General features: G+C 47.8%; 1 protein-coding gene across 1 annotated transcript in view; it reads left to right on the forward strand.

The window, feature by feature from the left end:
• The window catches only part of SOGA1 (suppressor of glucose, autophagy associated 1), a 71569-nt gene that overhangs the window by 23740 nt on the left and 22319 nt on the right, over positions 1-25510 (forward strand). Inside the window, exons 3-8 of the mRNA XM_047069472.1 lie at positions 1928-2086; positions 13901-13963; positions 14646-15827; positions 18080-18220; positions 21466-21591; positions 22557-22787. Of these exons, the coding sequence (XP_046925428.1) occupies positions 1928-2086; positions 13901-13963; positions 14646-15827; positions 18080-18220; positions 21466-21591; positions 22557-22787 (1902 nt within the window). The remainder of the gene's footprint in view (positions 1-1927; positions 2087-13900; positions 13964-14645; positions 15828-18079; positions 18221-21465; positions 21592-22556; positions 22788-25510) is intronic.

Below are 25510 nucleotides of genomic sequence, written 5' to 3' on the forward strand. Positions count from 1 at the left end.
GGAATCAGACTCGATCTAGTTTTCCCCTACCTGCAAAGTTCTTGTTCTGGTACTGAGGGGTTGCTCATCCCACTTTGCGGACAAGGCAAGTTTGGTGGCCTAGGGAGGCTGGGGACCAGCTTCCGGCTGTCCCTGGGGATCTTCAGGGGCAGGGAGCGGCAGTGGGCACCAGAGGGAGGGGAAGGCAGTGCTGAGTTTCCTCTCTGGCCGTTGTTTTTCCTGGCCTGCCTCTCACGCTGCCAAAGGGTCCATGCCGAGCTGGGCCTGGGCCCAGGCGGAGGGCAGAGCCAGGGAGGGCCCTCTTCCCTTCCGGCACGGAGGAGGTGCCATAGTTGTTTCCGAGCCTGGCAGGCATGGGGCATTGGGCTGTCTGCCCTTCACATACCTCTTGCTGGCAAAGCCCTGGAACCACTCTCAGAGCCCTGGCCATGCTGGCCCCTCAGGCAAATCCCAGGGGCTCCCCACCCAGCTCAGCTCACACTTGGTCTACATGACCCTGAGCCGAGTCACTTATGCTCTGAGCCTCAGCAATGGAATGAAGAGGAATGAATCTGGCACACAGTAGGTATTCAACGAAGGGCAGTGCCTGGACCACTTCAGAGTAGTTGTGATTTGCCAGCGCAAAAGGGACTTCCTCATCCCCAGAGGGTCCCTTTCCTGGCCTTTGACCCCCAGGGTGTCCTCCAGGAAATGGGGTGCTTTTGCGGCAGAGCCCTGTCACTAGGATTAGAGTTTGCAGCTCTGCTAGCTCCCTTCTGTAGGGATGACTTGGACATATGCCCACCCTTTGTCATTTCCAGCGCGTTCTGTAGCCCAGACAATTGGAAACCAGGGTCAGGGTCACACTATGACCTCTGGCAGGTCATGTATGGCTTCACCACTCACCCAGCACTCACTGTGCTGGCCCAGGGCCGAGCTTTCTTGTGCAATAGCTGATTCAGCCCTCCTGTTGGGCCCACGAGGTTGCTGCTATTATTGCACCCATTTTGTAGTTAAGGAGACTGAGGCACAGAGTGGAGAAATGATTTGGCCAGGATCACGTGCTGGTCACTGGCAGAGATGGGATTCAGATGGCTCTGGGGCCACCCATCTTGCTCTAGTTTCCACTTACGCTCACTTCCCTCCCTTTATTTTTAAAAAAAAATTTCTTTAATGTGTATTTATTTTTGAGACAGAGACAGAGCATGAGTGGGGGAGGGGTAGAGAGAGGGAGGGAGACACAGAATCCAAAGCAGGCTCCGGGCTCTGAGCTGTCAGCACAGAGCCCGATGCGGGGCTCGAACTCAAAAACTGTGAGATCACGACCTGAGCCGAGGCCAGACGCTTAACCTACTGTGTCACCCAGGCATCCTCACTTCCCTCCCTTTAAAATGAGCTTCTGGCCAGGGCACCTGGGTGGCTCAATCAGTTAAGCATCTGACCTCGGCTCAGGTCATGATCTCACAGTTTGTGAGTTCGAGCCCTCATCGGGCTTTGTGCTGACAGCTCGGAGCCTGGAGCCTGGCTCGGATTCTGTGTCTCCATCTGTCTCCCTGCCTTTCCCCCACTCGCACTCTCTCTGTCTCTCAAAAATAAATAAATTAATGTTAAAAAATAAATACAAAAATAAAATGAGCTTCTGGCCCTGCCACAGGCTCTTGTGAGAATTCGAAGCACCGAATGCCTCAGGTAAATGAAAAGGCCTTGCTAAGAACAGGCAGGGCCTTTACAGCTTTCTGGGGACTGAACTGTGATATAGACATTAGGAACTCAGGGTGCCTGGGTTTGGGTTTTGCTCCTGCTGTTTCCTGGTTCTGTGACCCCTGTATCTTCTCTGTGCCCCAGTTTCCTCATCTGCTAAGTGGGGATGATGAGAGACCCTGTCTGCTGGGGGGTTGCTCTGCAGCCAAGGCCACGCAGTCCCTGCTCATCACCCACCCTTGTTCAGGTCTCTAAGGACATCTCTGTGCGGCTGCATAAGGAGCTTGAGACAGTGGAGAAGAAACGGGCGCGGCTGGAGGAGGAGAACGAGGAGCTTCGGCAGCGGCTCATCGAGACCGAGCTGGCCAAGCAGGTGCTGCAGACGGAGCTGGAACGGCCGAGAGAGGTGAGGGCTCGCCCATCCCAGCCAGGGCCAGGCCGGGGCAGGTGGGCGTGTGCCAGCCCCCTAGCCAGGGTCTCTGAACCTCTGCGTCTGCACACTCATGCACACTAAGGACACAATGGTGAATGAGAGACACCGGTTCCTGTCCTCAAGGAGCCCAGAGGCGAGGGACGCCCGGGTGGCTCAGTCCGTTAAGTGTCTGCTGATTTCAGCTCAGGCCGTGATCTCATGCTCGTGAGATTCAACCTTATGTCAGGCTTCATGCCGAATGTGGAGGCTGCTTGGGATTCTTTCTCCCTCTCTCTCTGCTCCTACTCTGCTCATGCTTTCTCTCTCAAAATAAATAAATAAACATTAAAAAAAAAAAAAGGAACCCACAGGCTAATGAAGGAGACAGTCATCCACCAAAGAACCGTGCAACTGTGGGAAGATAAACTGAAAAGGCATTCCACAATACCCACCGTGGGGCCTGGCCCTCTGCCTTGGTTTCCTTATCTACAAAACGAGACAATAATACCCTGAGTTGTTGTGAGGACTAGCTGGGATAACTTGTGTGGACATGATTTAGGGGCTGCCATTTGGTGTAAAGTTCGGTGCCGGGGGCTGGGCCTCTGGCCAGTGTCTCGACACAGATTTCAGGACATTACTCAGTTCCTGAATGTGGCCCCCAAGCACCAGCCTCTCCCTTTGCTCACGTGAGTCTTCCACTTGTGCGTACTTTCTGCCTTCTGCTATGTGTTGGGCATGCCGTGTGCTGGGTACCATGCTAGGCACTTTTTCTGAACAATTTTCATCAAGGCCGAATGAGATTGTGATTATACCCATTTTATGGGTGAGGAAACAGCCCCTGAGAAAAGGAGGGATGTCCTCAAGATTGCACGGGGCCCCGTGGGCTCTGCAGAATGCCTATGGAAAGCCATCAGCCTAGGTGACCGCTAGGGACTAGAGTCCTCCAGAATGCAGGGGTCTGTGCTCCAGATGGCCCGGTGAGGGGTGGGGAGGGCTTCTGACCACAGAGGCACAGCTGGGCCTCAGCTATCTGGTTGCTCACGAGGGTATCTTAGGATAGTACATTGTTCTGGAACACCCCTCACCTTCCCTGAGGGCAGACATGGGAGTGTTCCAGGACTGAGACATCACAGCCCTGAGGTCAGAACAGTCCATCAGCTGCCCTTCCTCCTGGGCATGTTGTGTGATGTGCCAGTGGCTTCTCAGTGTGGAGATGGGACATTGGCTGCTAAGGGCTGCTGCGGAGCCCTGTCCTGCTCCAGGGCTGGGTGGGAGGCCCCCTCCTTCGGGAAGTCTCCTGCCCCCCATGGCCTGGCCCCCGACACTGGGGACCATGTTCACACATGTTGTTGCTGCCGCCCTTGATAGTGTGGAAAGGGGAGGCAGTTTCAGAGAGTGCCTTGGAGCTCAGTGTGTTCCTGTTGTAAAGGAGAGGAAACTGAGGCTCAGAGAGGGACAGCTTGCCTGAGTTCACCTGCCCTTCCTTGGCAGAGATGTGGCTGAGACCCTGAAGCCTCATCCCCCTCTGAGTCTCAGTTTCTCCATCTGTGACATCGGGATAATAACGGTACCCAGCTAATGAGGTTGTTTATGACCATTAATAAGATTGGGTAACCGTAGAACACTGTGAAGAAGTTAAATAGAATAAAGTAGCGGGGCACCTGGGTGGCTCAGCCTGTTAAGCGTCCGACTTTGGCTCAGGTCATGATCTCACGGTTTGTGGGTTCGAGCCCCGCATCGGGCTCTGCGCTGACAGCTCAGAGCCTGGAGCCTACTTCGGATTCTGTGTCTCCTTCTCTGTCTGCCCCTCCCCCGCTTGTGCTTTTTCTCTCTCTCTTTCTCTCTCTCAAAAATAAATAAATAAATATTTAAAAAAGGAATAAAGTCGTAGTGCAATTCCCAAACAAATTAAATATGCAGTTATTATATGAACCCACAATTCCACTTTGGGATATATACCCAAAAGAATTAAAAGCAGGGACACAAACAGATACTTGTACCCCTGTGTTCCTAGCAGCATTATTTACAATAGAAGCAACCCTAATGTCCATCAATGTATGTACATAGAGTGGACTATCGGTAAACTTTGTAAAGGAAGGAAATTCTGACACATGCTCCACCCTGGATGAACCTTGAAGACGTGATGCGAAGTGAAATGAGCCAGCCACCAATGGACCAGTATTATGATTCCGCTTATAGGACCTACTTAGGGTAGTCAAATTCATAGAGACAGAAAGCAGGATAGAGGTTACCGGGAGCTGGAGAGAGGAGGGAGCGAGGAATTGGTGTTCAGTGGGTACAGACTTTCAGTTTAGGATAATGAAAAAGTTCTAGAGATGAATAGCGGTTGCTTGACAAAGTGAATGCACTTAATGCCACTGAAATGAGTACTCAAAAATGACTAAAAATGGTAAATTTCATATTGTGTATACTTTAGGACAATTAAAAAAAAAGAATAAGGTAGAGCTATATGTACTGATGTTGAAAGATCTCTAAGGTATGTAGTTAAAAAAGAAGGGGAGAGAGCTATATATATTACGCAATCCCGCTAATTATTTTGATAACAGAACAGACTGGTTTTGGAGCATGTATGTGTGTGTGTAAACCCATAGCAAAAGTCTGGAGGAAAATCCGCTGACTGAGGAAGGAGAGATGGTGGGAATAGCATGGGGAAATGACTTTGCTTTGTATTCTTTTAATGCTGTAGTAAGGTGAGTTTTAGGGAGGGGGGTTATTTGTTACATTTTAAATGTAGTCAAGCAGGTAAAGAGCCCTATGTGGTGCTGGGCACACAGTAGGTGCTCAAGACACATTGGTTCGCTTCCCCTTTGAAGACGTGTCAGGCCTGCTGGTGCTCCCCGGCATGCCCCTTGGGGTCTCAGGATCTGGGCAAGGGGGCGTGGCCCTGTGTTTGTTTGCCGAGTACCTTCTCCCCACCCCTTCCAGACGTGGTTTCCATGGAGATAAGTGTCCCTGAGCAATTCTGCCAGAGCTGCTGGAGTCCGTCATCCAGATCTGCCTTTGCCATCCTGACAGGTTGCTGTGGCGATACTGTCACCCAGCTGGGAACAGGAGCCCCTGGCCTGAGCTGATGTGGTTGCCATGGAGATGGCTCTTCCTTATAGAGAAGGGAGGGTGGCCAGCCCTAGCTGCACTCTGTGGTGGCACTGTTGCCCAGCTGGGTTGCAGCTCAAGAATCGTAACACCAGCCTCCCCCTCATCCAGTACCATTCCCCCTTCTTGTATTTTAGGCAGAAAGCCAATCTCAGTGTTGACGTGATGTATTATAATATAGCTGCTGTGTCTGAATGCTTGCTCCGTACCAGGCACCTCACCAGGCATTTTATATACCTCCTCATGTTGTGAAACCAGCAGCTTCCCAACATACATTGTTATTCTCATTTTATAGGTGGTACTCTTCTTGACAGTATTTTCATTGTGGTATCACAATTCACATAATATAAAAGTTACCATTTATAGTGTCAAGTTCAGGAATGCCTGGGTGGCTCAGTCGGTTAAGCATCCAACTTCAGCTCAGGTCATGATCTCACAGTTCATGAGTTCGAGCCCTGTGTGGGGCTCAGAGCCTGGATCCTGCTTCAGATTCTCTTTCTCTCTGCCCCTCCCCCCACACTCTGTCTCTCTCTGTCTCTCTCTCTCTCTCACTCAAAAATAAATGGACATTTTTAAAAAAAATCTAAACATAAAGTGTCAAATTCACTGGTTTTTAATGTATTCATAATGTTGTACAATCATCACCGTTATCTAAATCTAGAATATTTCCATTGCCTCTAAAAGAAACCCCGTACCTGTTAGCAGTCACTCCCCATTCCCCCTTCCCTCCAGCCCCTGGCAACCACTAATCCACACTCTGTCTCCATGGATTTGCCTATTCTGGCCATTTCGTACAAATGGAATCATGCAATTTGTGATCTTTTGTGATTGGCTTCTTTCACATAGCATAATGTTTTCAAGGTTTATCCATGTCAGAGCGTGTATCAGTACTTTATTCGTTTTTATGGTCAAATAATAATCCGTTCTATGAGTATACATTTTGTCCACTCATCAGGTGATGGACATTTGGGTTGTTTCCATCTTTTGACTAGTATGAGTAATGCTGCTGTGAACATTTGCATACAGGTTTTGTGTGTTTTCAGTTCTCTTGGGTATATACCAAGGAGTGGACTGCTGCATACAGGTGGTATTGGGGAAAGACAAAGACGGGATTCTAACCCAGGACTTTGTCTCCCAAAGTCACACCGACTCTTACAGTGCTGTCCTGCCCTCCTCGCCCAATCTAGGTACCTTCCTAGGACCCTGCTGTGTTTTCAGAACCTCCGAAGACGCCGCTCCCTTCAGTGAATGAGTACTTCCGTCCCTGGCACAGGCTTCTCATCCTGATTCCCATTCTGATGGGGTACGCAGGGTGCTGATCATGGCATCAGATCACCTGGGTTCAAATCCTGGTTCTGCTGGCGTCATCCTCTGATGCAGCCTGGCCGTGGTCTGTGTGGTGCAGGGCACACTCAAATTTGGGGTCACACGGGCCTGAGTTTGAAAGCTGGCTTTGCCACTTACTCGGAAATAACTGTAATGCTGGGCAAATCACGTAACTGCTCCAGGCTCAGTTTGTTCACTTATAAAACGGAAATATTAATCCCTGCTTCTCAGAGACAGGCAGGTAAAGTGCTTAGCAGGGAGGAAGGACTTGGTGAACACTGATTAGCATCATCATTATCATCATTACCCTTAGCTGCTATGTATGATGGCTGTGCGTCGGGAGCAGCATTTACCTTAAATAAATGTTTCTGCTGCCCCTACCCAGGTGCTGTCTATCGAACTGCCACTTGTCCATGGAAGTAGCAGTTACATTGCAAATCAACACATGCGCTTGGCAGTGTGTGTCCCAGTGACTTCTGATTTGGGTTTTATGTCTAAATCAGTCTTTGCTTCCTCCCCCCAGATGGTCTTCCCTAACCAGGAGCCATTCGGCCTCTGTCTAGCCACTTCAGCTGCTCTGGAGGAAGAATGCCTCGGTCTTTGAGATGCACCCAGAGTAAATTTTGCACACACAGCACAGTCTGTGTTTTCAGTGAGACCCTTTCAAAGATCCCCTCCGTATTTGGTGAAAATCTGCCCAGTTGTTTTGGCAGAAGGTTCATTTTATTCCCTGAAGGTTGGTCTTTGTTTCCTGGCAGCACAGAAGCAGGGAAGGTGTTAGAGAGCAGGGGGCCCCTCCAAGCTGTGCTCAGGCAGCCTCTCTGTGCGGGCTGGAGGTGCAGGGACACAATCTACTAGTCTTTGGAGAAGGACAAGGGAGGACATAGCTCATGCTCCTACCAGGAGCCATTAAACCAAGGATGTTTAGAGGTGCCACCCTGGCTGCTCAAAGGTGGCCTTGTGAGTTGCTGGTAGATGGGGAAGCCCCCGATGTGTGCCAGGCCAAAGAATGTGCCCGCGGGGTCCGTCGCTTAGCGACGGCATTCCTGTTGGTGCCTGGGACTGTCCTGTCTTGCCCCTTCCTTCCCACTCTCCTGAGGCCCGGGGCCAGAACATCTGCTCCTGGGGGCTCCACAAAGAGTCTCTGACAGGCCCTGGCTCCCTTGAGGGGCACTGCAGCCCCCCAGGCCGCCTGGCCAGCTGCTGCTCTGCAGAGAGGAGGAGGTCTTTGGGCTCTGTGAGCTTGCCTTGTTTTTCCCTCCAGAGCCGAAGAGTAGTGTGGGAGCCCAAGTGGCTTAGACAAGGTGGGGAGGAAAGGGTCTGTTCCAACCAGAAAAGGCTGGAATTACTCCTGTCCTGAAAGGGTTTGCTGCTTTGCTCTCTCTTCTCTGCCCACTGCCCTCCCTTTCTGGTGAGGTTCATGCCACTCAGGGCTTTCTCTCTGCCTGTTGGAAAGGTGCCCAGTGACTTTTCTTGGGAAAGCATATTAAAAATATCTTAACGTGATTTCCCCCCTCTACCCGACAGGTTATATGCGCTTGGTAGAGAAAGACTAGAAAATACAAATAAGTCCTAATAAGAAAAAATTCACCTGAAAACCAATATTCAGAGGGAATTTCTCTGAATAATTACCAAACTATTATTTGGGTGAGAGGGGCATATACTTCCAATCCATTTTTTCTATTTATATGCGCACACACATATTGAAATGTATATATGTATATGTATGCGTTTTCTTCGCCTAACATAAGCTCAGTGAAGCAAAAATATCATTACAAAAGCCCATAAATGCATACCTAGCATCCCTCTAAGGGTGGGTACATCAGACTGGTTGTATTGGTTGTCTTGAGCAGTAAAACTGGTGACTTGGGTTCACTGTATTCCTTTTTGTGATTTTTTTTTGGGGGGGAAGTATAGTTGACACACAACGTGACATTGGTTTCGGATGTGCAACGTAGTATGATTCAACAAGTCTGTAGTTATGCTGTGTTCACCACAAGCATAGCTACCATCTGTTACCATGCAATCCTGTTACAATACCACTGACGATATTCCCTGTGCTGGAGCCTGCATCCGCACAACCTATACATTCCATAATTGGAAGCCCATGTCTCCACTCCCCTTCACCCCCTTTTGCACCCCACCCCCGTTTTGGTGGTTTGTGAAGTTTGGACTATGTGAATGTGTTATCCACAAAATAATAGAAATAATGAAAATCTTACATAAAATCGAAGAAGGAAGCTTCCTCTCTTAACCACCTCCCTCAATTCTACTCCCGACTCAGCTTAACCCATGGTCAGCAGGTTGGTTTGTATCTTTTTAGACCTTTCTCCATGCTCATACAATGTGTGTTTCTCTGTGTATTTTTAGAAAGTCAGTATGGGATTATATTGTGTACATGGTTTCTGTAACATGCAGATTATGTAGTATGAACACAGACTTTTTTAAAATGCTGGATGTTTTGGGTTTTCTTCTGCCTAAGGTGCTTATTATGAAAATCAAAGATCACAGAGTCAAGTAAACATAGGAAGGAAAGAAAGTCTAAAAGGGTACCATCTATTTCAGTATTTAAAACACAGAGCCGAAGGTCTAGAAGGAGCTCCAGCTGGCTGTCAGCCTGTGGTCACCCTCAGGTTGAGAAGGAGAATGCCTAGGGGGGCTTCTGATTTGTCAGCATTGTATAGATTAACAGTGAGAATTTATTTTTGTATATTAAAATTTTATTTTAAAAAATATTTTGTAATGAAAAAAATTTTTTTAAAGAAAAAAACTGGAAGACTGTGTCCCCTGCCTCCTAAAAAAAAGTGGGGGAAGAGGGCCAAGTGTAAGTTCACTGTATTCTCATTGTAAATAGCCTGGTATAAATTCTTCAGACCTTCTCCCACCCTGTGTGCATATATGTGGGTGTGCACACACACACACACACACACCTTTTATAACAATGGTAACATGCTCTAGGTTTGTTTTTTTTTAATAACAGCTTTTTTGAGATATAATTTACATACGATAAAGTTTGTCTTTTTAAAGTATACAGTTCAGTGGTTTTTTAGGATATTCAGAGTTGTAAAACCTTCACCACTTTCTCATTCCAGGACATTTTCATCGCCCCAACAAGAAACCCCAAACCCATCAGCAGTCACTCCTGCCTCTCCCAGACCCTGGCAACCACTAATCTACTTGTGGATTTGCCTATTACGGACATTTTATGTAAATAGTATCATACATTGTGTGGCTTTTCAAATAGTGACTGGCTTTTCACTTTAGCATGATGTTCTCAAGACACATGCATGTTGTAGCAAATATCAGCACTTTGTTTTTTTTTTTTCAATGGCTGAATGATATTCCCTTGTGTGGATATGCCACATTTGTTTATCCATGTACCAGTTGGTGGACATTTGGGTTGTGGGTTTTGTTTCGCGAGTTCCTTCTTTTTCTTACCAAGATGTTTCAGAGACTTTGCCTCATCGTCAGGAAATCTCACTCCCCTCTGTCCTTTTTCATGGCTTTAGGCTTTATATGATCTCATTCCTTCATACGTGGTGGCCCCCTCCCCCTCCTGTCACCCCACTTCCTCTCTCCAGGGTGTCTGCTGTGCTTGAAGAGGCTGTGGTTACCTGAAGAGGCTCAGTTTTATAGGGAGAGAAGGGTGTTTGCCCAGGATCGCAAACTCAGTGTTGTGGGGTTGCCACAGTTCTGCTCCCAGCTGAGGCCACGGCCTCTCCCACTCAGCTTGTGATAAGCAGACCTGGATCTGCAAGGCTGACCATCTTTCCCCAGAGCCCCCACCTCACCACTCACTCCGTGCCTGGGTGTCCTTCTGAGCACCCCCTTCCTGGCGCCATTTGTGGGAGGGGCTCTTTGTGGGGGGACCTGTTTTGTGGTATCGCCCCATTTCCTACCTTGTCCTCCTCGCTTTTGAAAGAGCCCAGATTAGCCCTTCTCAAATACTGCCTGTTTGCTTTTGGCACCCCGCGTCTGAAATATCAGCCTCTGTCTTCCTGCCTCATTTGCATTTCAAAAGGTGCCTTTAGGATTTGATTGGGCTCCAAGATATACTTAAGACCCCAGCTGGAGTTCATTTCCCTGGCTCTCTGGTTTTAGCCTGGGCTTCGAGATAGAATCACCTGGGAAGCTATTTAAAAATCTCATGGCTGGGACCTACCCTGGACCGATTAATATCAGAATCTCTGGGACCTTGGGCATCGGTATTTTTTTTTAACTTCCCCCAGGTAATTCTGATGTGCACCCAGGTTGAGAACCACTGTGCTACCTCCACTTTGCCCTCATCAAAGAAGGCACATTTTCTCCTTCCAAGTCTGAAACTAGATCAAAACCTCTGTCAAGAACTGGTCCCAGGTCAGCTATGGATTTGCTGTGGGGCCTCTCTCTCACCTTCAGTGTGATGGGGGCTTCGGGGGCTTGGATTACGTCAGTGGTTCTCACCTTCAGGGATGGGTATGAGAGATGGGGGCATAGGGGGAGCCATGTATTCAAACACCTGGGAGTGGGGTGCCTGTGTGACTCAGTTGATTAAGTGTCCGACTCAGGTCATGATGTTGCAGTTCTTGAGTTTGAGCCCCGCGTCGGGCTCTGTGCTGACAGCTCAGAGTCTGGAGCCTGCTTCAGATTTTGTGTCTCCCTCTCTCTCTGCCCCTCCTCTGCTCACACTCTTTCTGTCTTAAAAATAAATAAACATGGGGCACCTGGATGGCTCAATTGGTTAAGCGTCCGACTTCGGCTCAGGTCATGATCTCTCGGTTCATGAGTTTGAGCCCCGCGTTGGGCTCTGTGCTGACAGCTCAGAGCCTAGAGCCTGCTTCGGATTCTGTGTGTGTGTGTCTCTCTCTGTGTCCCTCCCCTGCTCGCACTCTGTCTCTCTCTCTCAAAAATAAATAAACATTAAAAAAAATTTTAAAAATATATTTAAATATTTAAAAAGATAAACAAACAAACAAACAAACGTTAAAAAAAATAAAAACAAACCCCTGGGAGCATTCTCAAAAAATACCTGTTGAACTTGAAAAAGTCAAAGGCAACCGAAGTGTGGTTTTATACACTACTAATGTAAACCATCCCTCTCACGGGAAGGAGTGGAGTGTTCAGTAGACTTCTGCATCTGAGTGACTTTTTTAAACGTCAAGAAACTTTAGTAAAAATTATGGTAACATTTTCTCAAATTCCCCTCCATAGGGCGTGTGCCGTTTTGCATTCTTCCCAGCCATATAGGAGTTTTCCTACTTCTCCATAGCTTCACCAATAGAATGTGTTGTCAGATGTTTGGAGTTTTGCCAGTCTGATAGGTGAGAAGTGGTATCTCGCGTAGGTACCCCCCCATCCCGTGTTGTAATTTGCATTTCTCTGTCTTGAATAGGGTTGAGCATCTTCCTATGGTTACAAGTCATTTACCTTTCTTGTGTACACTTTTTCACGTCTCTAGCACATTTTAATATAGGTTTGTTGGCCTTTTTGTTTTCTGTTTTGTGAAGCTCTTTATGTATCTAGGATATTAACCCTTTGTAGTGAAATGAATTGCAAATTTTTTTTTTTCCCAGTTAGTCATTTACACTTTTACTTTCTTAGGGTCTTTCTTTCCATCTTTGTTTCTTTCTTATTTATTTATTTATTTTTCATGTTTATTTATTTTTGAGAGAGAGAGACAGAGACAGAGAGACAGAGTGCGAGCACGGGAGGGGCAGAGAGAGACGGGGACAGAGGATCCAAAGCAGCCTCCAGGCTCTGAGCTGTGAGCACAGAGCCTGACACAGGGCTCAAACCCACGAACCATGAAGTCATGACCTGAGCTGAAGTCAGACGCTCAACTGACTCAGGCACCCCTTTTCATAATTTTCATAATTTCTAAAGAGAACCTTTATTTATTTATTTATTTATTTATTTATTTATTTATTTTATTTATGTTGAGAGAGAGAGAGAGAGAGAGCGCGAGAGCACATGAACAGGGGGAGGGGCAGAGAGAGAGAATCCCAAGCAGGCTCCGGTGCGGTCAGCAGAGAACCCGATGCAGGGCTCCAACTCCTGAACTACAAGATCATGACCTGAGCTGAAGTCAGTTGCTTAACCAACTGAACCACACAGGTGTCCCTATTTCTTTCTTTCTGAGAGACAGAGACAGAAAGAGAGAGCGAGCGCATGTGTTCATGAGGCAGAGAGAGAGGGAGAGAGAATCCCAAGCAGGTTTGGGTGCTGTCAGCACAGAGCCTGATGTGGGGCTTAATCTCCTGAACCATGAGGTCATGACCTGAGCTGAGATCAAGAGTCAGACACTTAACCCTGGGTGACTGAGCCACCCAGGTGCCCTGGGTGTTTTTTTTTTACATGTAGAATTTGCTTATATAATTAAAAGTATCAATTTCTAAAAAGAAAGAAAGAGAGAAAGAGAGAAAGAGTTTATTTTCATCCTACCAGTTCTTGATTTTTGAATTATGATTATTACAGTGTAATTTTACATGAAAAGTTACAATTTAATTGTAAAAATTGAGTCCCTTACCAAGGGACTGCTAGGCCTCCCAGGTAATCGTGATGTTTTACCTATATGCATTTTTTTGTTAGTATGCACTCTGAATTAAAGTCCATGAGGACAGGATGGACCCTGAAGTGGAGATTTTCGTGCTTATTGGCAGAGTCCCCTTGGGGATAACACCACCAAGGAGTTTCAGGCATTCACACCAATGGCCTTGGCCAATCTCATGGGGGAGCTCTGGAGCTCCGATGGCTATTTAGAGTTGTTCTGAGTTGAGGCAGGAGGCTATGGACCAGTCATTGCAAGTGGGCTCCCTCCAGGGAGGGCACATGACCTTGGAGGAGGTGGCTTCCCTCAGCCAATGGCATCACTGGGAGGGGACTAAGCTTTGAGGTCTTAGTTGGGAGAACAAGTGCCCCAGTTCAAGGAGGTGGGATCTGAGTGGAACACCACAGCAGGCCCCCCAAGTACCCTGTCTGACTTGGTCACTGCTGTGTACTCTATGCCTAGCTGCACCTGGCACGTGATAGGTACTCAGGAAATCTTTGATGAATGAATGAGAGAGACAAAGAATGGAAACCCGGATTTCTGGGTCTTGGCCCAGGCCAACTGGATCATAATGGAGGGGTGGGAGAAAGGGGAGAAAGTGGGCAGGTGTGATCAGAGTCATCTCCTCAAGCACTTCAGGCCCACTGGGTGGTCTTGAGGGCTCCCCTGGCTTGGTGGTTAGTACTGGTGAAGGCCTGGACATGACTGGGCTGGGCTGGGCAGGGAGGGGGTCCCTCAGTGGAACCCTAGGCCCCGTGGCTACTCTTTGATGCACATCAACCACATGAAATTTCAGGTTTTTTGTTCTGTCTCTTTTTTTTTTTTTTCCAATTTCTTTCTAGCATTCCTTGAAGAAAAGAGGAACTCGCTCTCTGGGGAAGACAGACAAGAAGCCTTCAGTGCAGGTATTTTCCGGAAGCTCCCATAGCCCCCATCGCAGCCCCCGCAGGCAGGTTTTAATCTGAAGGTCCGAGGCCTAATTCCAAATTGCCGGGGGAGTCCCTCAGAGGTGCCCACCCTTCCCCAGCCTCTACCCTGCCCTCCTCTTTATCACTTTCTTAGCTTTGATGCCCATTTCACTTCCCAAAACCATGCCCTGAGCCCATGGTTCTCACACGGGCAGATAGATAAAGTGCTACATGTAGCACAGGTCAGACATAGAATACACTTAGCCTCTAGTGGTCCTGGATTGTAAGGGTGCCAGGCACTTTTCATGCATTATCTCATTTAATCCGCTCCATGCCTCTGTGTGGAAGGGAGTGTTATTGCCCTATTTTACAGATGAGGAAACTATAGTAGTAATGGTAGTAGTAGTAGTAGCAACCATTGCCTGGCAGGATGCCGCCTACTCCAGGAAGCCCTCCTAGACTCTCCAGGCTGTGTGGTGCTCCATCTTTGCTGCAGTGTCAAGATCTCCTTCTCTACTTCCCCTCTGGACTCCTGCTCCTTGAGAGTCAGGGCCTTGTCTGATTCATTCCCGTGCCCCTGGCACATAGTTGGTGCTCCCCGAAGTGCTGTGGCTGGTACTGAGCCTCACAACACTAACCTTCCTGGGTCATGTCTGTCCCCGTGCCCGTCGGGCCCCAGGAGGACAGTGCGGACCTGAAGTGCCAGCTGCACTTTGCAAAGGAGGAGTCAGCCCTCATGTGCAAGAAGCTCACCAAGCTAGCCAAGGAGAACGACAGCATGAAGGAGGAGCTCCTCAAATACCGCTCGCTCTACGGTGATCTGGACAGTGCCCTGTCTGCCGAGGAGCTGGCCGACGCGCCCCACTCTCGGGAGACCGAGCTGAAGGTGCACCTGAAGCTGGTGGAGGAGGAAGCCAACCTGCTGAGCCGCCGCATCGTGGAGCTGGAGGTGGAAAACCGAGGCCTGCGGGCGGAGATGGACGACATGAAGGACCACGGCGGCGGCTGCGGAGGCTCGGAGGCGCGCCTGGCCTTCTCGGCGCTGGGCGGCGGCGAGTGCGGGGAAAGCCTGGCGGAGCTGCGGCGACACCTGCAGTTTGTGGAGGAGGAGGCGGAGCTGCTCCGACGCTCCTCAGCTGAGCTGGAGGACCAGAACAAGCTGCTGCTGGCCGAGCTGGCCAAGTACCGCTCAGAGCACGAGCTGGATGTGACGCTGTCGGAGGACAGCTGCTCCGTGCTCAGTGAGCCCTCGCAGGAGGAGCTGGCGGCTGCCAAGCTGCAGATCGGTGAGCTCAGCGGCAAGGTCAAGAAGCTACAGTATGAGAACCGGGTGCTGCTCTCCAACCTCCAGCGCTGTGACCTTGCCTCCTGCCAGAGCACACGGCCAATGCTGGAGACGGACGCCGAGGCCGGGGACTCTGCCCAATGTGTGCCCGCTGCTCTTGGCGAGGCCCACGGCCCCCATGCTGCCCGGTTCTGCAGAGCCAGGGAGGCCGAGGTGCTGCCTGGGCTGAGGGAGCAGGCCGCCCTGGTCAGCAAGGCCATCGATGTCCTGGTGGCCGATGCCAATGGCTTCTCGGCCGGCCTCCGCCTGTATCTGGACAACGAGTGCACCGACTTTCGGCTGCACGAGGCCCCCGACAACAGCGAGGGTCCCAGGGACACCAAACTCATCCATGCCATCCTGGTGCGGCTGACCATGCTCCAGCAGGAGCTCAATGCCTTCACCCGGAAGGCGGACACTGTCCTCGGGAGCTCTGCCAAGGAGCAGCCAGAACCCTTCTCGTCGCTGCCTGCCTTGGGTTCCCAGGGGTCCTCTAAGGAGATTCTTTTGGCCAAAGACCTTGGCTCAGACTTCCAGGTAAGATGTCCCAGTCACAAAAAAGATGTCCCTATTATTTTTTTGTTATAAACTGTCTACTGAATCATCTGTAGGACAGAGAGGGACACAAGGCATAAGTGTACAGCTTAATGAATTTCCCCAAGATGAACACACTTGAGTAATCATCACCCAGAACAAGAACTAGAATGTGACCAGCACCCCAGAAGCCCCTCCTCACGTCCCCTTCCAGCCACTATCCCCATTCCCAAGGGAGACCCCTCTCCTCATTCACTTTGTCTGTCTTTGGACTTTATATAAACTGAATCATATAACACATACTCCTTTATGCCTGGCTTCTTTCCTCGGTGTTTTGTTTCTTGTCTCATGTAGTAATAATTTGTCCATTCTCGTTACTGGACACGATCGCATTGAGTGAATATGCCCCAATTCACTTAGTCATTTACCATTGATAGATATAGGGGTTGATTTTGAGTCCCCCCCCCCTTTTTTTTTGCCAGGTTGCCCTTTGTTCTTGTGTTATTTCTTTTGCAATTTTGATTTTAAAACACGTATTATTAAGAAGCAAACAAACAAACAAACAAACAAACGAGTTTAGAAGTGCCTGGTAAAAAGAGGAAAGCCTCCTCCTTGCTGCCTATAGGTACCACTATTAATGGTCTGGAGCAGTGCTGTCCCAGTCCTGTCCAGGACAGAGGCCACTAGCCACATGTGGCTACTTAAATTTAAATTAATAAAAATTTCATGCAGTTGAAAATTCATTTCATTGGTCTCAGTAGCCACATGTCAAGTGCTCAGTAGCTCAAGTGGTACAGACCTAGACCATTTCATTATCAAGGCATGCCCTTTTAAATCTTTGTGCATTCTCTCATATATTTATTTTTCACCCAAATTGTCTTATGTGATACGTACTGTGACCACACAATTGATTTTTCTTATGTAATGTAGCTAGTGGTTCATGTACTTATGATGTTGTGTTTCCTATTCATATACTTTTTGTGATCAGTGATCAGAGCTGGAGGTGCCCTGGTAAACAAAAACAGACATGATTCCTGCCCCCCAGCTTCTGTCATCTAGTGGGGAAGAAAGATGTTAATCAAAATATCCTTCCAGTGAATGTGACCTAGACTCTGGGGCATGGAAGACCTCAATCTGAGCCGAGATCAGAAGGGTAGATTACTGGGGAAGAGTGTTCTAAGAAGAGGGAACAGCCTGTGTGAAGGCATCATAGCAAGGAGGAGCAGCGTGTGCGCAAGGACAAAGAAAAGGAGAGAGTCTGGGTTACAGGGAGCGTTTTCATCCTGAGAGCAATGGAAGGGGTCTTCCCATGTCTGTACAGAGATTTGGCTCTTTTTTTTTTGACGACAACACAGTGTAGTTGTGCCAGAATTTCTTTAATCCACGCCCTGTTGATCTGGCTTGATCTGGCTTTTTTTTTTTTTTTAATGTTATTTATTATTGAGAGAGAGAGACAGAACACCAGCAGGAGAGGGACAGAGAGAGAGGGAGACACAGAATCCGAAGCAGGCTCCAGGCTCTGAGCTGTCCGCACAGAGTCCGATGCGGGGCTCCAGCTCAGAACCACAAGATCATGACCTGAGCCAAAGTTGGACGATTAACCGACTGAGCCACCCAGGCGCCCCTTGATCTGGCTTTTTAAAGCAAGCGGACTCCCCCCTGTCAGGTCTCCCTCTTGGTTCTTCTTGAGGTAGGAATGAGCTAGGGCCGCACATATGTTAGGACAGTTGAGGCTGGCGGAGAAAGTTTGTGCACAAGAAGGGCGCCTGGGTGGCTTAGTCGGTTAAGCGTCCAACTTCAGCTCAGGTCATGATCTCACGGTTTGTGAGTTCGAGCCCTGCATCGGGTTCTGTGCTAACAGCTCAGAGGCTGGAGCCTGCTTCAGATTCTGTGTCTCCCTCTCTCTCTGCCCCTCCCTTGCTCACGGTCTGTTTTTCTCTCTCAAAAATAAATAAACATTAAAAAATTATTAAAAAAAAAAAAAGGTTAGTGCACAAGACAGACATTCGCAGGATCAGTGTTTGCACTTACCACTGCCACTTAGCTACTCATTCATCCTTTCGACAGACTCGCTGAGTGGTTGCAGGGCTGGGTCTGGGCTGCAGAGCTGAATCCACTGAAGCCCTCGCCCTCTGGTGGGTGGTCAGAGTCTCTTATTATAGCCCAGGGGCCTGGGGTGGGGGCTGCTGCTGGCACCCCTTGGGCCCCTCCCCATTGTTACCTCTGGTCTCTTCTGCCTGTGCCTCTGGGTGCAGCCTCCTGACTTCAGGGACCTGCCAGAATGGGAGCCCAGGATACGAGAGCCCTTCCGCAGTGGTGACTTGGACTCCAAGCCCGACCCCAGCCGGAGCTTCAGGCCTTACCGAGCTGAAGACAATGATTCCTACGCCTCTGAGGTGGGCCTAGGCCTGATCAAGCAAGGGGGAGGGCAGGAGGAGAGTGGCCGGGGCCTCCCCAAAGCTGAGCAATCCATGGAGAAGCTTAGCTGGTGATGATGTGGGTTTTGAGTATTCCATTTGGTTCTAAGCTTCCAGGCAGCAAGTGCTAAAAGGGAGACAAGGAAGTTGGGGCCATCCTCTTGGCCCGACAAAAGAAAGCTTATAAACTCCTTTGAAGAAATTGATTTTATTTTCCTATACTAAATTTCACTGGGAATTTAGTAATTTATGTCATTTAGGGAAACCACTCATTTCTTTAGCAGGAAGGCAGCAATCTTTACAGTCAGGCTGACTGGGTTCAAATCGTGGATCTGCTATATACTGGCTGTGAGATTGTAGATAAGTCACTTTACCTCTCCGATCCTCAGTTTTCTTACCTTCAAAATAAAGGTGATCCCTCATAGGGCTGTTGAAAGGGTTAAATACATGAAAAGCCTTAAATCTGGTCCCTATTAGGTGAAGAGGAGGAGGAGGAAGAAGATGATACATCTCAGGACCTCAGGGGACCCACCAGTATGGGTGGCTTTGTGGCCTTGGGCATGTTCCCATTCTCTGCCTGTATCTTCCCCTTTGTAACATGCAAGGATTAGAGTGGGTGATGGCTGTAGAATTTCTAGGATTCCCTGGTCCTTGAGGAATTCCTGGTAGTTCTGAGCCCCTCTCAAGCCTACTGAGTCTCCCCCAGCGCTTCATAATGAACCTGAAGCAAGAAAAGTCTTCTGTGGATGGGATGGAGCCTCCTTGAGACTCCTGAGCCATGGAGAACCCTGTGGGTTCCCCAAACTAAGAACCCTTTTCTTGTGAACATTCTTGGGAAGGCAATTTTGTAGTCCCAGGAAGGCCAGTCTGCAACCGCCCAGGGGGAGAAGCTCCCTTGAAGCTGATGGATCAAACTCTCTAAGTGGTCTGAGCTTCCAAGCAGCCATGGCAAAAGGGGAAAAAACAAAATAAAACATGAGATACTCAGTTTTAATTTTCTGAGGAAAGGAGATAAGCCGACTCACCTGCATGCATTGGATTATTGTTTCATTCAACCACTTTTTACTGAGCAGTTACAATTTTCCAGGCACTGTGTTAGGCATTGAGTTCAAGGAGAACACTAGAGATTGCAGGTAGTGTCCAGCCCTGCAAGGATCTTCAATATCAAATAGACGTACAAGGTATACCTTGAATCAGAGTGCCTTCCATTGCCAAATTTCCATGTTATTGGCTGGATAATAAATGTTTTTTATTTTACAGAGGGACATCTTGCCATGCCTGGGAATGAGTGACAGATGACATTCCTTTTTTTTTTTTTTTCCTGCTTAACATGACAGCATAACACTTCCCTCTGTTATGAGAAATACTTAAAATTTTTTGGGGGGCGCCTGGGTAGCCCAGTCAGTTAAGTATCCAACTTTGGCTGAGGTCATGATCTCATGGTTTGTGGGTTTGAGCTCCATGTTGGGCTCAGTGCTGACAGCTTGGAGCCTGGAGTCTGCTTCAGATTCTGTGTCTCCCTTTTTTTTTTTTATTATTTAAAAAAAATTTTTTTTTTCACGTTTATTTATTTTTGAGACAGATGGAGACAGAGCATGAACGGGGGAGGGTCAGAGAGAGGGAGACACAGAATCTGAAACAGGCTCCAGGCTTTGAGCGGTCAGCACAGAGCCCAACACGGGGCTCGAACTCACGGAGCGCGAGATCGTGACCTGAGCCGAAGTCGGCCACTTAACCGACTGAGCCACCCAGGCGCCCCTTTTATTTATTATTTTGAGAAGAGAGAGACAGAGAATGAGTGGGGGAGGGGCAGAGAGAGAGGGAGACACAGAATCCGAAGCAAGCTTCAGGCTCTGAGCTATCTGAGCTGTCAGCATAGAGCCCGATGTGGAGCTCGAACCCACAAGCCACGAGATCATGACCTGAGCTGAAGTCGGATGTTCAACCGACTGAGCCACCCAGGTGCCCCCTGTGTCTCCCTTTCTGTGCTCCTCCCCCACTAGCACTCTGTCTCTCTCTCAAAAATAAACATTAAAAAAATTAAAAAATATTTTAAATTGACGTATAACATACATACAGAAAAGCATATGTATTGTTTTGTTCTTCGTTTTTTTGTTGTTATTTTTTGAAAAGCACATGTATTGTAAGTGGACGGCTCAAATAACTTTCACAGACTGAACACTTCTATGTCATCAGCGAGCAGATTAATAAGTAGAGCATGACCTGTCCCTGAAGCCTCCTTTCTGGTCCCCATCTAGTTCCCATCCTGACTTCTAACAGAATAGATTAGTTTTGCCTGTTTAGCTACAAATACTTATAAACAGGGGCACCTGGGTGGCTCAGTCGGTTGAGCGTCCGACTTCGGCTCGGGTCATGATCTCTTGGTTGACGAGTTCGAGCCCCGCGTCAGGCTCTGTGCTGACAGCTCAGAGCCTGGAGCCTGTTTCAGATTCTGTGTCTCCCTCTCTCTCTGCCCCTCCCCTGCTCATGCTCTGTCTCTCTCTGTCTCAAAAATAAAGATAAACATTAAAAAAAATTTTTTTAAACAAATACTTGTAAACAGAATTTCCCCTCAAAATGTAGAGTTTTACTGTCTTTTTCCTAAGATTTTATTACATAGTCATTACAAGCAATGAATAACTATAGCAAAATCCCTAAGCAGCATTGCATAAAGATTTAAAAGAAGTCAGGATCCCAAGATTGTCACTTGGTTAACTGCTGTTCACATTGAGTATGTGTGTCCGTGTCCTTCCTGTTTTTCTGTGGAGGTATATATCTATCTTTTTGACTTTTTATTGAAGTATAACATACTAATGTACCTACAATAAAGGACAGTATCCTTACGTGTACAGTTGATTAGATTTTTACACGTGTGTAGACCTATTAACCACACATATTAATCCCCTTATCCGAGTTGTTTCTAAATTTTTGCAATTATAAACAATGAGACAGCGAACATTTTTGTGAATCAGGCTTAGCTTTCTCAGTATATTTTCCTCAAATGCATTTTGAAGAGAGAAATTATCAAGGTGAAATTATAATAGTAGCTAGAATGATGTGCACTCTTTTGTTTGATCTTTATGACAGTCTCCTGCAGTAGGGACAGCCATTGTGCCTGATTTGTGCTCAATGGTCAGCTCAGGTCCCGCTTAACTCTTGTTCTCTGACCGCAGCTTCTGTCCCCCTCCTGCTGTCTCCCTCTGTGTCCCTCACCCCTACCCCAGATCAAGGAGCTGCAGCTGGTGTTGGCTGAGGCCCATGACAGCCTCCGGGGCCTGCAAGAGCAGCTCTCCCAGGAGCGGCAGCTACGGAAGGAGGAGGCCGACAACTTCAACCAGAAAATGGTCCAGGTGGGTGGCGTCCAGTGCCCCCGGCCCCCTGCACCAACTCCTCCTTCTCTTCTCTGAACTGAAGGCAGAAACCTTAGGGCTCCACGGGTCTTCAGAAGACAAGGGTATCGGGGAAACCTGAGTCCAGCCCTCGCTGTACTTGATTGAGCTGTACTGGGCTGGAATCCTGGGCTTGTCCTTGGTGGCCTGTGTGACCTCAGGCCAATCCTGTCTCCTCTCTGGGCCTCAGTTTCCCAACTATGAAATACTGCCCCCAGCAGAGCCAAAAACCTGTGGCAGAAAGGTCGTAGGTCTGGCTGGTAATTAAGGCAGATAGTCTTCCTAATAGAAAGCTAATAGAAAGCTAATAGAAATGTATAAGCCCTTACTGTATGTCAGGTCCATGCAATGCTCTTTTCACACATTATGTCCTTTAATCCTTAGGCTTTCCCCTATGAGGTGTCCCAATTTTACAGATGAGGAGACTGATCAGACTGAACGCTGCAGTGCGTTCCCAGGGCGAGATTCTAATCCAGGTCTCTGCCCGCTCTCAGTCATGACCTTGCATTCCTTCCTGGGGAGTTGCATATTCTCACTCCGGCATGCCCTTTGGGTTCCACGTGGGTCACCTCTTCCTGCCATCAAGGTTCACCTGCCCGGGTTCCTCATTAAATGTGAAGAGTTCCCATGAAACTTTGGCAGCCAATATGTGCTCATTATGTGATGTCATGGCTTTTATAGTGAGACAGAGTTGGGTTCAAATCTCGCTTCTCACTGATCTGTAACTGTGATTGCTGCTGCTTTTGAGTTTCTCTTCTCTGGGGTTTATCTTAACAGAATGAGCTGATAGTGGTGGAGCCCCTACCAGGGATCACCAACAGGCACCTCCCAAAGTTTGCTCTCTGTCTTTATCTGAGGCCTGGAATGGGATGGGGCAGAGCTGGGAAGACAGCCGTGGGGTGCTCATGCTCTCGCCCCCCTCCCAGCTGAAGGAGGACCAGCAGAGGGCACTCCTGAGGCGGGAGTTCGAGCTGCAGAGTCTGAGCCTCCAGCGGAGGCTGGAGCAGAAATTCTGGAGCCAGGAGAAGAACATGCTGGTGCAGGAGTCCCAACAATTCAAGCACAACTTTCTGCTGCTCTTCATGAAGCTCAGGTGGTTCCTCAAGCGTTGGCGGCAGGGCAAGATTTTACCCAGTGAGGGGGATGACTTCCTTGAGGTATGTATGGTTCCCCTGGGACTGGGACTAGAGCAGGGGTAGGATGGGGAAGATAGGTCTAGAGGGACACCCAGCTGGCAATGACACAGCCCTGAGGCTCATCTACAAGCCATCAGCTTTCAGGCTTCCATGCCTGCATTCATTCCCTCATTCAGCATCTGCTTGTTGAGAACCAGCCCTATACTGGGTCCTGTGGCAGGTGCTGGGGATATTGTGGTGAAGACAGACTTGCTCCTGCCTCACCAGGAGAAAGTCTCTTTGGGAGCTGGTAGATCTCTAACACCTCTTTAATATTTGTCCATTTCCCTTTTTAAGAAACCTCAGAGTCTTTATTTATTTCTTTTAATGTTTGTTTATTTTGAGAGAGGAGAGAGAGAAAGAGAGAGAGAGAACACGAGCAGAGGAGGGGCCGAGAGAGAGGGAGAGAGAGAGAGAATCCCAAGCAGGCTCCACACTGTTAGCACAGAGCCCAACACGGGGCTCGATCCCACACTGTGAGATCATGACCTGAGCCAAAATCAAGAGTCGGATGCTCAACTGAGCCACCCAGGCACCCCAACAAACCTCACAGTCTTTAGCAGGCAACAAGATCTAGGTAAATTTAATAATCTAGTTTCGCTACTATTATATTATATGCAAATATAGTATCTACTGCACATATTGTATATATTGCACACATCTTAAGTGTATAGCTGATGAAGTTTTGTTGTATACATCTGTATAGCCCCTACCCAGATCACACAGAGCACATTTCCAGTGCCCCAAAAGACTCCCTCCTGTTCCAGAACTCTTTTCATTTGGCACAACTGAAATCCTATACATATTAGACAAGAATTCCCTATAACCCTCTCCCCTGGTCCCTGGCAGCCACCATTCTACTTTCTGTCCCTGTGATTTTGTCCACTAAGTATCTCAAGAGGAAGCATGCAGTTTTTGTCTTTTTATGGCTGGCTTAGTTCACTGAGTATAACATCCTCAAGGTTCATCCACATTGTAGCATATTGCAGAATGTCCTTTCTTCTTAAGGCTGAATAATATTCCATTGTATATATGTATAAACCACATTTTGTTTAACTTTATTAAGGTATAATTGACACATAGAAGTTGTATATATATAAGGTGTACAACTTAATGTTTTGATATATGTATACATCATAACATGATCACCTCAGTCAAGCTAACTAACATGCCCATATCACTTCACATAGTTATACTTTCTTTCCTTTCTTCTTTCTTTTTTTTTTTTTTATGGTGAGAACACTTAAATGCTCTCTTAGTACAATACAGTACCGTTATATAATATGGTATCATTAACTGTAGTCATCATGCTGTACATAGATCTCCAGAACTTACTCATCCTGCATAACTGAAACTTTGTACCTTTTTTTAAAATGTTTATTTATTTTTGAGAGAGACAGAGAGATAGAGTATGAGCAGGAGAGGGGCAGAGACAGAGGGAGAGACAGAATCTGAAGCAGGCTCCAGGCTCTGAGCTGTCAGCCCTGAGCTCGATGCAGGGCTGAAACCCACGAACCATGAGATCATGACCTGAGCTGAAGTGGGATGCTTAATCAGCTGAGCCACCTAGGCACCCCTGAAACTTTGTACCTTTTGACCAACATCTCCCCATCCACCCACTTCCCTTCCCTTGGCAACTACTATTCTGCTTGCTGCTTGTATGAGTTTGGCTTTTCTTCCATTCCACATTTAAGTGAGATCTTGCAGTATTTATCTTTCTGTATCTGACTTGTTTCACTTAGCATTATGTCCACTGGATCCATCCATGTTGTCAAAAATGGCAAAATTTTCCTCTCTTTTATGGCTGAATAATATTCTATTGTGTGTACACACACACACACACACACACACACACACACACGTTTTCTTTATCCATTCATTTGTGAACACTTATGTTTTTTCTGTATCTTGGCTATTGTGAATAATGCTGCAATGAACCTGAGAGTATAGATTTCTCTTTGAGATCCAGATTTCATTTCCTTTGGATATGTACCCAGAAATGGGATTGTTGGTTCATATGGTAGTTCTCTTTATAATATTTTTAGGAACCACCATGTTGGCTTTTTTTTTTTTAATGTTTATTTTTGAGAGAGAGAGAGAGAGAGCACCTAAGCGCAAATGGGGGTGGGGGCAGAGAGTGAGGGAGACACAGAATCAGAAGCAGGCTCCGGACTCTGAGCTGTCAGCACAGAGCCTGGTATGGGGCTCAAACTCAGAACTGCGAGATCGTGACCTGAGCTGAGGCCAGACACTTAACCAACTGAGCCACCCAGGCATGTCCATATTGACTTATTTTTAACCACCATATTGATTTTATCTGAAGCCCAGTTTTGGCTGCTGAGTTAGATGCTCCCCCACACCCTACAAAATGAATTGGAGGCCACATAGCCTATATTTTAAGTCAATTTGTCTCAGGCAAATCCTCCATATTTGGTAAAAATCTTTCTAGTCATTTCCATGTGCTAGACTAACAAACAGAAACTTACTTTAGAAAAAAAATAATAATGTGGGGCGCCTGGGTGGCTCATCGGTTAAGTGTCCGATTCTTGGTTTTGGCTCAGGTCATGATCTCACAGTGCATGAGATTGAGCCCCCGCATCAGGCTCTATATTGATAGCGTAGAGCCTGCTTGGGATTCTCTCTCTCTGCCGCTCCCCCCTGCTTGCATGCACATGTTCTCTCTCTCAAAATAAATAAATAAGCAT

The sequence above is a fragment of the Lynx rufus genome, unplaced genomic scaffold (assembly GCF_022079265.1).
Source record: "Lynx rufus isolate CCGP_SWC_20201006 ecotype Redwood Valley unplaced genomic scaffold, mLynRuf1.p SCAF_8, whole genome shotgun sequence".
In the NCBI taxonomy this organism is placed as follows: domain Eukaryota; kingdom Metazoa; phylum Chordata; class Mammalia; order Carnivora; family Felidae; genus Lynx; species Lynx rufus.